Source organism: Callorhinus ursinus, unplaced genomic scaffold (assembly GCF_003265705.2).
Source record: "Callorhinus ursinus isolate GAN/ISIS: 27379988/994484 unplaced genomic scaffold, GSC_fseal_2.0 scaffold3, whole genome shotgun sequence".
Lineage (NCBI taxonomy): Eukaryota > Metazoa > Chordata > Mammalia > Carnivora > Otariidae > Callorhinus > Callorhinus ursinus.
In genome coordinates this window covers 8,264,867-8,280,832 of record NW_027397065.1, presented here as the reverse complement: position 1 = coordinate 8,280,832, position 15,966 = coordinate 8,264,867, and the positions used below count along the sequence as shown (strand labels likewise).

The 15,966-nt window shown below is 38.9% G+C and overlaps 1 protein-coding gene and 1 long non-coding RNA gene across 3 annotated transcripts in view; one reads left to right on the top strand and one right to left on the bottom strand.

Annotated features, from left to right (window-relative positions):
* ADGRV1 (adhesion G protein-coupled receptor V1) overlaps positions 1 to 15,966 on the bottom strand; it is a 524,455-nt gene that overhangs the window by 368,654 nt on the left and 139,835 nt on the right. For both annotated transcript variants that reach the window (XM_073887989.1, XM_073887998.1), the window contains 4 exons: positions 13,714 to 13,978; positions 12,844 to 12,966; positions 6,993 to 7,215; positions 6,462 to 6,666 (listed from right to left, as the gene is read on the bottom strand). In XM_073887989.1, coding sequence (XP_073744090.1) covers positions 6,462 to 6,666; positions 6,993 to 7,215; positions 12,844 to 12,966; positions 13,714 to 13,978 — 816 coding nt within the window. The remainder of the gene's footprint in view (positions 1 to 6,461; positions 6,667 to 6,992; positions 7,216 to 12,843; positions 12,967 to 13,713; positions 13,979 to 15,966) is intronic.
* On the top strand, positions 9,009 to 15,408 carry LOC141371682 (uncharacterized). The gene is made up of 3 exons (XR_012376813.1): positions 9,009 to 9,083; positions 9,445 to 9,512; positions 15,221 to 15,408. It is a non-coding gene; the product is annotated as an uncharacterized lncRNA (long non-coding RNA).

Sequence of the window (15,966 nt, the reverse complement as noted above, 5' to 3'; positions counted from 1 at the left end):
AAAACTCTTCAGAGTATAGGGATGGAGGGTACATACCTCAATATCATAAAAGCCATCTATGAAAAACCTACAGTGAATATCATTCTCAATGCAGAAAAACTGAGAGCTTTCCCCCTAAGGTCAGAAACGCGGCAGGGATGTCCACTATCAACACTGCTATTCAACACAGTATTAGAAGTCCTAGCCACAGCAATCAGACAACAAAAAGAAATCAAAGGCATCCAAATCGGCAAGGAAGAAGTCAAACTCTGTTTGCAGATGATATGATAGTTTATGTGGAAAACCCAAAGACTCCACCCAAAACTGCTAGAACTCATACAGGAATTCAGTAAAGTGGCAGGATATAAAATCAATGCACAGAAATCAGTGGCATTCCTATACACCAACAAGACAGAAGAGAGACAAATTAAGGAGTCGATCCCATTTACAATTGCACCCAAAACCATAAGATACCTAGGAATAAATCTAACCAAAGAGGCAAAGGATCTGTACTCAGAAAACCATAAAATACTCATGAAAGAAATTGAGGAAGACACAAAGAAATGGAAAAATGTTCCACGCTCATGGATTGGAAGAACAAACATTGTGAAGATGTCAATGCTACCTAGAGCAATCTACACATTCATGCAATCCCCATCAAAATACCATCCACTTTTTTCAAAGAAATGGAACAAATAATCCTAAAATTGTATGGAACCAGAAAAGACCCCAAATAGCCAGAGGAATGTTGAAAAAGAAAAGCAAAGCTGGAGGCATCACAATTCCAGACTTCCAGCACTATTACAAAGCTGTCATCATCAAGACAGTATGGTACTGGCACAAAAAAGACACATAGATCAATGGAACAGAATCGAGAGCCCAGAAATGGACCCTCAACTAATCTTTGACAAAGCAGGAAAGAATGTCCAGTGGAAAAAAGACAGTCTCTTCAACAAATGGTGTTGGGAAAATTGGACAGCCACATGCAGAAGAATGTAACTGGACCAATTTCTTACACCACACACAAAAGCAGACTCAAAATGGTTGAAAGACCTAAATGTGAGACAGGAGTCCATCAGAATCCTAGAGGAGAACACAGGCAGCAACCTCTTCAACCTCAGCCGCAGCAACTTCTTCCTAGAAACATCGCCAAGGGCAAGGGAAGCAAGGGCAAAAATGAACTATTGGGACCTCATCAAGATAAAAAGCTTTTGCACAGCAAAAGAAATAGTCCACAAAACCAAAAGACAACCGACAGAATGGGAGAAGATATCTGCAAATGACATATCAGATAAAGGGCTAGTATCCAAAATCTATAAAGAACTTATCAAACTCAACACCCAAAGAACAAATAATCCAATCAAGAAATGGGCAGAAGACATGAAGAGACATTTCTCCAGAGAAGACCTCCAAATGGCCAAGAGACGCATGAAAAAGTGCTCAACATCGCTCGGCATCAGGGAAATCCAAATCAAAACCTCAATGAGATACCACCTCACACCAGTCAGAATGGCTAAAATTAACAAGTCAGGAAACGACAGATGTTGGCGGGGATGTGGAGAAAGGGGAACCCTCCTACACTGTTGGTGGGAATGCAAGCTGGTGCAGGCACTCTGGAAAACAGTATGGAGGTTCCTCAGAAAGTTGAAAATAGAGCTACCATATGATCCAGCAATTGCATTACTGGGTATTTACCCCAAAGATACAAAGATACAAATGAAGGGGTACATGCATCCCGATGTTTATAGCAGCAATGTCCACAATAGCCAAACTGTGGAAAGAGCCAAGATGTCCATCGACCGATGAATGGATAAAGAAGATGTTGTATATATACACAATGGAATATTATGCAGCCATCAAAAGGAATGAGATCTTGCCATTTGCAATGACGTGGATGGAACTGGAGGGTGTTATGCTGAGTGAGATAAGTCAATCAGAGAAAGACATGTATCATATGACCTCACTGCTATGAGGAATTCTTAATCTCAGGAAACAAACTGAGGGTTGCTGGAGTGGTGGGGTGTGGGAGGGATGGGGTGGCTGGGTGATAGACATTGGGGAGGGTATGTGCTATGGTGAGCGCTGTGAATTGTGCAAGACTGTTGAATCACACATCTGTACTTCTGAAACAAATAACGCAATATATATTAAGGAAAAAAAAAGAAGAAGAAGATAGCAGGAGGGGAAGAATGAAGGGGGGAAATTGGAGGGGGAGACGAACCATGAGAGACGATGGACTCTGAAAAACAAACTGAAGGTTCTAGAGGGGAGGGTGGTGGGGGGATGGGTTAGCCTGGTGATGGGTATTAAAGAGGGCACATTCTGCGTGGAGCACTGTGTGTTATGCACAAACAATGAATCATGGAACACTACATCAAAAGCTAATGATGTAATGTATGGCGATTAACATAACAATAAAAAAATTTAAAGAAAAAAAAATAAATCTTAAAAAAAAAAGTCAGACACTTAACCAACCGAGCCACCCAGACTCTCCAAACAACACATCATTTTTTAATATAAGTGTGTCCCATGCAATATTCGGGACATTTGTAGAGTAAAATTTATTTGTTGCATATCCAAAAAAATAAAAAATAAAATAAAATATTCATATAATTTATTCACAAACAACAATGCCTTTTCAAAGAGAAACCTCTCTGGCTCTATGTCCTCTATTGATAAGGGTTATTAAAATAAGAATTTAATAGAGCCAGAAAATTGTCAAGAAACTCTCTTTATATGGGCACCTGGGTGGCTCAGTCGTTAAGTGTCTGCCTCTGGCCCAGGTCATGATCCCAGGGCCCTGGGATCGAGTCCCCCATCGGGCTCCCAGCTCGGCGGGAAGCCTGCTTCCCACTCCCCCTGCTTGTGTTCCCTCTCTCTCCATCTCTCTCTGTCAAATAAATAAAATCTTTAAAAAAAAAAATTCTCTTTATCTACTAAATCTTATCTTAGCACAAGGATGTCCAAACACAAGAGGCCCGTATTGAGGAATTCTACTGAATGGACTCAAAGAACCCAGGATACTATCTATTGGGAAGGATTAAACCACAGTACTTTAATGTTTCTAAAGTAATCTTAGACCAAGCTTCAGAAGGAGAAATCTATCATAGAATGTGCCCCCAACTGCAGCAAGGCTTGTGAGAGGATGAGACCATGCGGCAGGGCGCGTTGGTTCTTGTCTGAGACAGCCCAGCTCTGCCGTATGTATTTGTACAACCCCACGGAAGCCCTGAGTGTTCTGTTCCCCGCCCCCCACAAGAATAATGACAGGGTCACACTAAGCACTTCCTGTGTGCCAGGCACTTTTCTGGAATAAAGCTGTGAACAAAGCGGTATCTCAGTTGTCACAGCCTTGCATTCTGGTAAAAGAAAGTGACAGCAGACAAGGCCATTATAAGTTACATAAAGAAGAACAAGGCAGGATAAAAAGGTACAGAATGATGGTGGGGAGCTACAATTTTCAGTCAGAGGAGGCCTTTCTGGTAAGGTGTCATTTGAAGAAAGTGAGGAAACAAGTCATGTCAGTACATGGTGGGGACAGAGATGGTCTTCCTTCTTCCTAATCTTCCCCACCATAGCTCATACCTTAGAGCTGCACTTACACAGTAGCCACTGGCCCACACGTGGCTACTGAGCACCTGAAATGTGACTGGTCTCTAAGTGTAAAATGCACACTGCAGTTTGAGGACACAGTATGAAAGAAAGGATATAAAAAAGGATACAAAATATTTCATCAATCATTTTTATGTTGGTTCATTGGGTTAAACAAAATAAAATATTAAAAATAATTTCACCTGTTTCTATTTTTTTTATGTGACTAAAAAACTTAAAGTTATATACATGGCTCACATTCTAACTCTACTGGGCAGAGCTGTTTCAGAGGAAGCCGACCTGCCTTTTTCTCCGGAGATGGGCCAGACTGGATAACAGGGTGATCCTACAACACTTGCAAGCAATTGGCTCAGGACATTAGCACGTCCAAAACTCATCCCAGCCCTCAAACCTGCTTCTTTTACAGTCATCCATGTCTCATGAAAGGCAAATGCCTGCTTCCTGTAGCTCTGTGGTTTATTGCTGAACTACCACACTAGTTTCCTGTCTATTTCTGTCCTCGCCCACTTACTAGCTAGTCTATTCTATGGCCAGAATAGTTATTTTCAAATGTGGGTCAGATCAAGTTGCTCTTCCACTCCAACCCTTTCCCTCGGGGACGAACTTCATGATGGTACCCCGGGGCTCGTGCAGCCATGAATTCACATAGTAGCCTCCCTGCTAGGCTTGGAAGGTCTGCTCCAAAGTTGGCCCTCACCTGACGTCTGGGACGTTGGGTTCCGGGAAGATTCCCACCATTCCCGGAACTCACACTGGCTCCCTGTGCCTGAACTGTGCACACAGTGTGGTTTATACTAAACACCTATTTTCATTCTGACAGTCTGGAATTTTGGCATGTGTCAGGCTGAGAGTGCCCGCATCATCAGTCGCCAATTAAGACCCCAGGCCCTGAGTCTCTAAGGAGCTTCCCTGGTTGGCAACACCTCTCACATGCTGTCAGAATTCAGCTCAGTGCTGGGGGAATTAAGTGTGTGCTGCGTGGCTCCCCTGGGAGAGAGCTCTTGGAAACTTGCCATGGTTTCCTCTGCACCTCTACTCCACATGCCTTCTCCCTTGATGATTTTGCTTTGTATCCCCTTCACTGTAATAAATCATAGTATGAGTATGACTAAACCTTGAGTCCTTTGAGTCCTCCTAGCAAGTCATAAACCTGTGGGCACTGCTGAGGAAGCCGGAAACAGAGCCCTGGCCCTTCACATCTTTCCCTCATACACTGACTTCAGCCACAGCGGCCTCCTTGCTGCACCAGATGGGTGAGGCCGCACTTCAGGGCCTTTCCTCTTGATGGTTCCCCCTGCCTTGAATGTTCTTCCCCTGTCTCCTCCAGGCCTTCGTCCTCAGGCCACTTTCTCAGTGCCACCCTCCCTGATAGCCTATGTTTTATTTCCCTGCACACAACCCCACCCCCGCCCTCACAATCTCCATCTATCCTCCATTAACTTTCCTCCAGGGCACTTATTACCATCACACAGAGTACAGATGTCTCGCATGGTTTGTCTGTCTCCCTTAGCCTCCTCCACAATTCAAAGAAATGAGGATATGAGATTTTTTACTATTTTATTTCTTGATATATCTCTAGCATCTGGAAACAGTATCTGGTACACAGTAGGTGTTTGTTAAATAACTGCTACATGAATGAATAAATTAATGAACAGATGAATGAATGGCTTTGTTAGTTCTGGCCAATGAGACATAAGAAGAGTTTTCTAGAGGCTTTTGGGAAATCTCTTTCTTACCCCAAGTGCCACATTTCTTTCTCCCCAATGGGACATAAACAAGAAAGCAGTGGCCCTAACAATAACATCAGCTTTCAAACAACCAAATAAGGAATCAACTTTATATTGGCAAAGTGGAGAAATGGAAAGAATCTGAGCCATGGTGACACAGTAAAGTATCCAACCGTGAAGCCCAGCTTCTCTGTGGACATGTTTTTGGTGTCTAAACCACTTTTAGCTGAGTTTTCCTCACTTGCAGAATATTTCAGAGAACAACGCATGATAGCTGCAGCTAGAACTCTAGTTAAGAAATCAAGAAAGAGTTGGCAAAATGGGCTAAATGATGCAATATAGATGGGTGTCCTTTTGCTAAGGAATATGAAGTCCGAGCATGGAAGTCAACCTGGTAAGATCTGCATAGTTCTCTTTCCTCAGGAGAAAGCACCTCCATGTGTACAATGCATGTACAGTTACAAACATAACCCCTACTCTCTCTTTCTCCTTCAATACACAAAGGACAGTAATACATTTGTAGGTGATGCATGTGACAAAACACAGTATATAGTCTATTTGGAATCTGCTTCATCATTACCCCCTAGAGATAAGGCTAACACTGGAGCCAAACTCCAGGACTAAGGCCAACTAGTAACATTTTAAATTCAATCTTGTAAGAGGAATCACTACAACAAAAAGTTTAGGACATGTCAATTCAGAGGTTTCAATGTGTAGGAATAGAAATTATAAGACATCAGTAAAGTTCACGATAAAATGCAGAGTGGGGCAGAGGGTGAAATGGGGAAAGAGAAAGGAGAAAGGCTGAAGATATTCAAAGTAGGACAGAGTGCTGACAACATCTAATATATAAATACAATGAATAGGGGCATCTGGGTGGCTCAGTTGGTTAAGTGTCTGGCTCTTGATTTCAGCTCAGGTCATGATCTCAGGGTCAAGAGATCGAACCCCGCATCAGGCTCTGTGCTTGGCACAGAGAGAGTCTGCTTGAGATTCTCTCCCCTCCTCCCTCTCTCTGCCCTTCCCCCCATTTCCATGCTCTCCCTCCCTCTCTAAATAAATAAATAAATAAATAAATGCTTTAAAATAAATAAATAAATACAAGGAATAAATCATTTTGATTTCTAAGTGTAGGATCTTTACCTGAGCGAATCCAATGACTCCATAGGCATCATCATTAGACAGAATAGTTATTTTTACATAACTGTTAATACCAATCTCTGCTCCTCCTTTGGGATTTTTAAGCTGAACTCTAAAGGATTCTTCTTCTTCTGGAATTGTATCATCAAGGATGTTTACTGCTATTACAGCTTCTCTGTCACCAGGTTCAAATATCAGTTCACCTGAACTAGCATAAGAAGTATATCAAGTAAATCAGCTGCAACAAATCTCAGGCATATACATATACAAACCCATAAAACTCTCGAAACACTGATTAATATTAAACATTTGGAAAAATCATATTTCATAAATAAAATTATAATATAAAATGTTCATAATACTGATTAACTTCATAAAATAGATATAAGAACTATGGAATATAACCAAATTTCTAGATTATAAATTACTCTTATATTTTGTATATTTCCAATCATTAAATAAACACTTAGAAATTAGGTGCCATATAAAACTATGGTGAGCATAAAGAGATTTTGCATAAAATGCTGAACCTACCTAGGAATAAAGTCAGACTGACTCGAGATGAAGGCCAGCTCATATATGTGTGAGTGGACAGCTCCCATTAGAGCAATTAAACTCTTGCTTGAATTAAAGGACTTTACTGTAACAGAAGCTGCATCATGAGCAGAAGGGGCTTCCAGAATAAAAGAGAATTGATTCAGCTCTGAATTCCAGCAGTAAAGAGCAGATGTAGCTTGCCCAATAAAAAGGATGTGGACTGTGGGAAGGAAAGAAAAGGCAACTGGAGTGAAACGTGAATGTCACCGCACACCCTCCCCATCAGGGTACCAAAGCAAAACTTTTCTACACTCAAAGTTCCATTTTGATTTCTGGATTAACTAAATATGACCTGATTTCTGAAAATCAAAATATTATTTAAAATAACTGAATGTAAATAGTAATTTTTTAAATGCTCTGGAGTCACCAAACCAGCCTAACAGTAAACCCACAATCCACTTAATAAATAAGAAACCACTGGATAGTAAAGCCCAAATGGATTGTGGACTCTTTTATTCATCTCGGTATTTATTTGTTGGATAGCATGGTAGGATATTTTTAAAAGTGAAAAATATGCATAATCCCACAACTAAATGTTTCATTTTTTTATTTTCCATTCCAGTCACCATCCATAAGAATTCATGATGAGCATAATTATAAACAGACTAAATACAAAAAAATTCTTAATTGAAACGCTTAATCCTATATTTATATGGCACTTCCTAGGTGTTGCTACAAAGCATTCAAATTTATGATTTTAATGCATAATCCATAGAGTTGATCTTTAAAATATACTTAATTTCTCTACACTGTTTATTTTTTTATTTTTCAATATTAACTAGAGACAGTTATTAATTCTTTTCACTTGATAAATTCCTTTTTTTTTTTTTTAAGTAGGCTCCACACCTAGCATGGAGCCCAATGTGGCGCTTGAACTCACAACCCTGAGATCAAGACCTGAGCTGAGATCAAGAGTCAGACGCTTAACTGACTGAGCCACCCAGGTGCCCCTTCACTTTATAAATTCTTAAAGGTGGTAATTAGACCAAAGTATCTGAACAAATTTATGATCTCAGAGTATATGCTGCCAACGCTTTTTGAAATTTTGGTAGGAAAACGTGCTCTTAATGATTCAACGCAACGGCAAATATTAGTGAATATGGAGGGGAAAGGAGCTTAGTACATTGTATAGAAGGGGAAATTTGGAGTCAGGGAGCTTACTACATTGTACATGCCACTAAGTAAACTTCAGACTTAAAACTAAGGAGAAGCATGAGAAACCAACCAGAAACATGCACAAATTCCAGTACCTGAAGAAACATATCAGAACATAAAGATATCAACCAAGATGGATTTGGTTATTAAAACAGCACATAGAACTAGAAACCATGAAAATTTTAGCCTATAAGGTTACATAGGTTAAATACCAAGAATTACTCATTATGTTTATTTATGGTAATTATTTAAGTACTATTGCAGGTTAGTAAATGTTGCATAAAAGGTAAAAATTAAGAAAAATGTTATTAATGAACTTGCTTTTTAAAAATGATCATATATTTTTCATACAGCTCTGTAAAGCTGAAGATATTCAGTAAAGAGCAAATTCTTCAGAGGGATCTCAACATCTCCTAAGTTTAAATGATTCTACAGTCTCAATCAATCAATCAATCTACAGGCTCAACCAAAATCATAAAGTGTTCTGAGCATCACTGATTATGTATCTTAATCCTCGGAGGTATACCCTATTCACTTCCTCCCAATCTAATAAGTATGAGAAGGCAGCAAATAGATAATGAGACATTCAGAGTAGGAAATGTACGGGGCTCAAATCTGCATTTTTGTATGCAGAGAGCGTTTTCTCAGAAAATAGCCATTTGTACTGTTCAAAGAACTGGGTCAGGAGTTTATAAGGATAAAAAACCCTTATGTCTCTACTCTGGGGAACAGAATTTTAACTGGTACTGATTACAGAATTCCCTTCCAGTTAGTAAAACTAAAAACAAACGAAAGTATCCCAAAGGAAGGCAACTGGCTGAGATTATTTAAGGAGTCAGTGAACACAGAGAAGTCCCAGGACGGAGTGCGAGAGTGAGCATTCCTAGGACTTAAGATATCTGGGGGAAGAAACCAGTAACACATAGGACAGCCAGAGAGGGCTGCGTGGGAAGCAGCGTCCTCAGGACAGGGCGGGATTCCAGTTCAAGGACATGAGGGACATTCTGAGGAGAAAAGTTCCAGAGCGTAACTGTTCTGGGGAACACTGTGGAAGGGTTTGGGGAGTTGGGGGAGGAAAGAGTTGAGTCCCTAGTCTGGAAATTAGGGCTCATATGGTCCAGAGCATGCACAGACCAGATGGGATGAGTCACTTTCTCCCAAGGGGGCCTGGGCTTCTTATGGTGACTACACAGGGATGGAGAGAGTGATGAATTCATCCAAATGATTTCCACAGATGATGATTTCAAAGGTGATCGTTTTGGTGAAGAGGAGAGTGTTGGGAAAAGAAGGAGAAGGGTAGAGGTGAGTGTCTTTCCAGCAGATTTATTAATGGCTCTTCCTTACAGAAGCTTTCTAAGCATCCCTTAGACCTGGTCAAGTTTTCTCCATTTTGTGGTAGTAGAGCACTTTATCCTCTGATAGCAGTTATCTGTTTGTAGTTAGAAGCTTATTTGTGTTATTATACATCGTGTCTCCCTTCCCTATTGCATTAAGAAGTTAAAACTTCTTCAGAGCAGGGGCTATAAAAGATTTTGTTTACCCTTGTTTCCTCAGGGCCTACCACTATGCCTGGTACATAGGTGGCATTTCAAAAATCTATTAAATGACGAAGGAGAGAAGGAAGAAGGGAAAGATAAGTTTGTATGTCCTTGCAGCCTTTGTCATATTCATTCTTCCTTTTCCATTTAAAGAATTCAGTTTCTACCCAATAATCTCTGTCAAGTCATTAAGCAGAATAAATATGTAATCCTCACAGTCATGGCTCCAATCTAATATTTGACATATTCAAAATAAGAAAGTCCTTGAATATTATTTAATGCATAATTTCAGCTTTCAGGGGATCTATAATAAGCCATTCTAAATAATTACTTATAATCTTTTCATACTTCTACAACCTCAAGTCACAGAAACAAAAGAAATAAAAAGACCTCACAATGGGTCCCTTAACAAGCCTCTGGCAGAATTTTTCATAAATTCTTTTAGAAAGTGTGCCTATTCTATTTCTTTAAAAATCTTTAAAGGGAATTCTATAACTTCAATTAACAGCCCATTCAGGCAGCACTTGTCATCCTTAAAAACATTCATTAGGAAACTATTTTGAATTATAATAAGTGACTCAAGTAGATACAGTTAGTCCACTTGAAAACTTGAGGTACAAGAAAAGCAGAAATAATAAAGCCACAGAATTAAAGAACAAGTAGACACAAACTAAACAAATACATGATGAAAGATAACATAATTTATTGTAGTAAATCAATTGTTGAGTAAATGTTAAGAAAGCCCCAGAGCTGTATTTCACAGGATAACAACACAAATTCACGGCCTGTCAGAGTCTGACAAATAAAGAGAAGTTATTTACGGAGAGGATGTTCAGAAGAGAGGCAGACACAGGACTCTGACAGCAGAGTGAACCTGGAGTGGAGGGCAGACAATGATGTAACAGTCCAGATGCATGGACACCAAAGTCCGGGAGAACATGGTGTGGACACAGGGCTGAGGAGGGGTAGGGCATATGGAAAGAAAGCACAGTGAGATAGATAACCCATAAGAGGTGAGAGATAAATAAGATCTGAGTCCTGGTTAGCAGTACAGGCGACTGCAGGAGACAGTGTCTAAGGATTACAGTGCCTGATACAGAAAGCTACAGCCAGGCACCTAGGAGAAAAACAACAAGAGCAGACTCGTGAATTTGTGCTAAATCCTCTATTCTTTTCAATATCATTTACTTTATAGATATTAGCTTTTATGAGTCCAACTACCCGAACGTATCGATGTCTCCAAAATCTAAATCTCTAACTGATTTCTTCAAGTGCCACATCTCTAACCACCCACAGAGGCTTCTATATCAACTCTTGCCCGGGCAGTTGCAAACTATTGCATCCAGCATATTCTGCACACCAAAGCTAGGTGGAGTTATAAAACATGCCTTTGATCATCACTTGCCTTTGAAATGCCTTCAGGGATTTCTCTACCCCAATAATGCTCAGAGCGTAGTGCCTGAACCCATCATGGTCATTGAGACACTTCAGGAGCATCTGTGAAGTCAAAACTATTTTTGTAGTAATACTAAGATGTCATTTGTCTACAATATTCTCATTCTTTCATGAGCATATGTGGGATTTTCTAGAGGCATATGACCGATAATATTATAGTAAGTAGAATACAGACTCAGACATGAGAATCCAGATAAAACATGCTGTTTTCATTCACATGTAATGAGTTCACAGCTATCATTCTCAACTGAATTAATAAGTATCTTTAAAATTTCTCCTCTTTAATTTCTAATACAATAAATATCAGTAGATAGAATCCACATGAAATCTTTAAATTTTTAAGAGGGTGAAAAGTTCCTAAGACAAAAATATTTGGGAACCACTGAACCATCCAAACACAGATCAAATCCTGAGCCTGACAGGCCAGACCTTCTTGTATAGACGATAGCGTATGTTTCCAACCTTACCACCAGTACATTCTGAGTCAAATCCTCTATCCCCAGCACTCTAGTCTGCTCATTGTGCCCGCAACGCCATATATACTTCTACCTTTCTCTCTTGCTCACCCCTTTCCCTCTACCCACAACATTTCCTACCAGCCTATCCAGGCCTAGTTCAAGCTCCCCTCTGAGACCTCTTACCCCTTCAATTCTACCATTCACAGAGCAAATGGGACTGGAATTCTATCTTGGATTATTGTCTTAATATTTTTCTTGCTTCTCCAACCAGACATTAAACTTCTGAAGGCAAGGAATTCTTCACAACTTTAAACAATGACTTACATATAATGTCTAATCAATAAATGGTGCTGTTTAATTCATACAAAATTGCTATGTCTCAGTTTAAAAGCGGGACTTTGATTCATCCGGACTCACGGGCTGAGTCACTTGGTTTGGCTGCTGAGTTCGTCCGGGCACCTCAACAGGAAACATGCTGACTCACTGAGGATGCCCCCTGCATTCCTCACCCCTGCTCTGGAAGGCAGCCCCACAGGCTTACCACGCCAACTACTGTTGCCTTCTGAGCCTTGTTACCATGGGCCCATCCACCTGATTCTTCACCAACTCTGAAATGGTCCTGTGGCCTCCCAACAAATTCAGCCCTTGGTTTCTCACTAACAGACTCTGTTTTGGAAATCACTCCGAATAAAATTATTGCTTATGTTTCCGATTAAAAACATGTGGATTAAAGAACAGAAAACCAAGAAAGGATCAGACTGGAAGAAGGATGGGAGAGTGAACAAGGACTGCAGAGACCTACAATCATTTTCTGACTTTTAAAAAAATACTTCAATGCAGATACCTGCTATCCTCTTATATTTTCATATTTGAAACATATGTAATGCCACTCTTCATTTTTCTCTAGACAGAATATATCATCTTACTATATCCTTAACTAATATTTTCTGCCATATTTCAGTAATTCTGATTCTTCTCAAGCACAATGCCCATTTTAAAAGTAGTAGTCCTTTTGAATTTCTAGGATTTCCAGAAATATTTCTGTTAAGATCTTGATTTTTACATCCTTATTAAAATACCTAGTGTCTGGGAATGTGATACTATCTCTAACTCAATACAATTAAAATTATTTTAGCTTTCCACACTGCATTTCAGATTAGTTAGCAGTTTAAAAACCCTTACCTATTCCTGAAGCTGGTGTAAAGGAGTAGATCCTATTAACAGTAGCAAAATCCAGGGACTGAAAATATCTGAAAGAGGGCTGTCCTGTCTCCCAGATGAAAATATCAATTGAATTCTCATTTCCTACAATAATGGAATAAAAGTCAAATCTGAAGGCAAAAGTTACAGGAAAAAAATGACAAAATTACACAGTAAAAAAATAATAAAAATATCAAATTTAATTTAAAAAACAAATTTAGTGGCTATTCCTCCAAATTAGTTTAGTTAAACAAAAATACAGCCTAATAGGAAACACTTCAAAAGTCTTTTTACATTTACCACATGAATTACACAAATGGCTGTCCACTGATTAATCATGATCTGATATTAAAGAAAGAACAGTGACACATTTTCTGTTTTTTAGGAATGTTGAAATTTTACCCATGAAAGTTCCACTAAGCAGAAGAGAACATATTTATATTCAGAGAATATTTTCAAACAGTCTTATCAAAAGTTGCTGAGCACTAATTATTACTGCTATAAATTACCCATGGCTCCTCAAGTACAGTCATATAAAACATCACTGCACTTTGGAAATAAGATCTTATATCTTTTCATAGATCTTTCCACTTTACATGCCCATCCCCAATTTTATTTTAATATAACTTTAAAGCAGTAGCTCATAATCTACAGATTATACACATATCGCTTAAAATATGGTCTTTTTTTCCCAAAATCCACTTGCAGCTGACAGTCGATACACCATCCATCAAGAAGTGGATTAGCAAAAAATTATTCCAAGAGCTACATATTTTCATACAGAACATATTACATGAATGCTAGATAATTTTGACAACTACGTATGTATTACAAACACTATTATCTTCTCACCTAGAAAGACAGTTTTGGCAAAAATTAAATAAATATCATCGCCTGAAGTCAAGGCTTCAACTTGTGTTGTCCCATTGATTGGCACTTCTTGAAAGTTAATAAACTCACTGCCAGACCATCTGAGTAAAAGGGAATTTGGCCTGGCATTAATCTGGGAAATGGCTAAGAACACAGAGCCTCCTCTGGTGAACAAGGCTATGCTCTGCACACCTCGGACAGGGAGTGTCTGATGTAATGTGAAGCTTCCTCCGCTCCATCTGAAGACCTGTGGGAAATGTTCAAATACAAAACCCTTCATGACTAGGAATTTAGCATTTGTGTGAATTTAAGCAATATCATATATTCAGTCTCCTAGCTCCCCCCTTTATTTAGTTAGGAGGATACTTTCATAAATGAGAAAATATCAGGACTGATACTCTTTCACTGCTCTCTTTTTTTTAACTGTGTGTGTTTGTGTGTGTATAAGCACACACAGAGAAATAAGTGAAAAAGAAGTTATGTGAAAATAAATCAATTTCAAATATGCATCTGGGTAAGAGTTGGTCACAGCAAGAGAAAGGGGAAACCAAAAATAGGAGAAAAGTCATATTAAATATGAAAAATTCAGATCTGGATAAGAAATTTTCTGATGCTATAATATTCCTTACCTACTGTTTAAGCAATAGAATATAAAAAGAAACACCAAAACTCTTTGGTCCTGAAGGTGGCAATGTACACAAGGTTTTAAGGTGAGTGCTCATATATTTAAAATTAAAAGAAAATCCTGAATCCACTGGTTTCTTACACAATCTGGTCAATTGCACGAAGAATTATATTTATTCAGTCAACAATTGGGAAACTATGTGAGCCTGGCATTATGCTAAGAGTTATGGACAGAGTGGCCTCTCCCCTTATGGGTCTTACTAACTGATAGGAAAAGGCCAATGATACACAAACAATGAATCATGGAACACTACATCAAGAACTAATGATGTAATGTATGGTGATTAACATAACAATAAAAAATAAAAAAAAGGCCAATGATAAATACATCAATGATTAAATAAATGTATGATTATTCAATTGTGACAAATGTTGAAAATAACAATTGGGATATGATAAAGAATTATGGGTGTTACTAGGGAAATAAAGTTACAAAGAATGACATGACAAAGTTTCTAAGGCAGAAAATGTTTGTCATAAGCTGAATGAAGACCGGTCCAACTAGAAGGAAGTTGATTGTCCTGAGGGAATGGAGACAGTAAGACTGGAGAGGTAAGGTCATGAGATATCTTTTGTCAGGATGACCATATAATGTATCATGGGGATCCTTTACAGAGCAAAAGGGACAATACTGACAATTACCTCAGGACAACAGACAATCCAATCCTGTGCTGGGTAGATAAAGAACAAAGGTTATGCTATTTATAGTCCATGTTAAATAACTTAGAATTTATTCTATGTATAATTGGAAATCATTGAATAGTTTTTAAATGAGGAATAACATGAAATAATTAATTTTTAAAAGACTACTCCAGCTCCTTGATGGAGAATGGATGTGAGGAGTCAGGGAAGAAGTTCAGAGACCAGCTAGGCAGCAACTCCAACAGTGTGGGCAAGAAATGATGGAAGCTGGACTACGGAGAGAGAAAGAGAGGTGGAAAGAAATCTCTGTCTTCAAAACATTACTGGGAGATATAATCAAAAACAGTAATAAATTAGATGTGAATGAATAAAAATGAATAATCAAGAGAGATGTGTGCCAGCATTTTGTCTTGTGCAATTGCATTTATGAGGCTGCCATTTCCTGAGATGAAAGCAAGCACTACAATAAGTTTCACAGAGAAAATCAAAGTTCAGTTTGGGCTATGTTAAATTTTAGATACTTAAAACATATGTATGTGGAGATGCCAATAGGAAGTTAGATATGTAAGTCTAGAAAGAGAGAAAAGGCTACCAAGAAAAGTGGAAGACAGCCTACAGCTGATACCTAAAGACAGAGGATTGATAGAAGTACCTGGAGTGACTGAAAGAAATTTGAACTAAAACTAAACCTGGACAACTCCAAGACATCTGAGTTCAGAAAAGGGAAGAGGAAGCAGCAGTGGAGACTGGGAAGGGCGGCACAGAGACAGGAGGAGAACATGTGGTATCATAGAAATGAAGAGAAGTGGCTGAAATTTGAGGATGAGGTGACTGTCACATGCTAACAGGAAGCAGCCTAAGACAAAGACAGAAAAACATCCAGTGAATTTGTGACCCAGTTGTCATCAG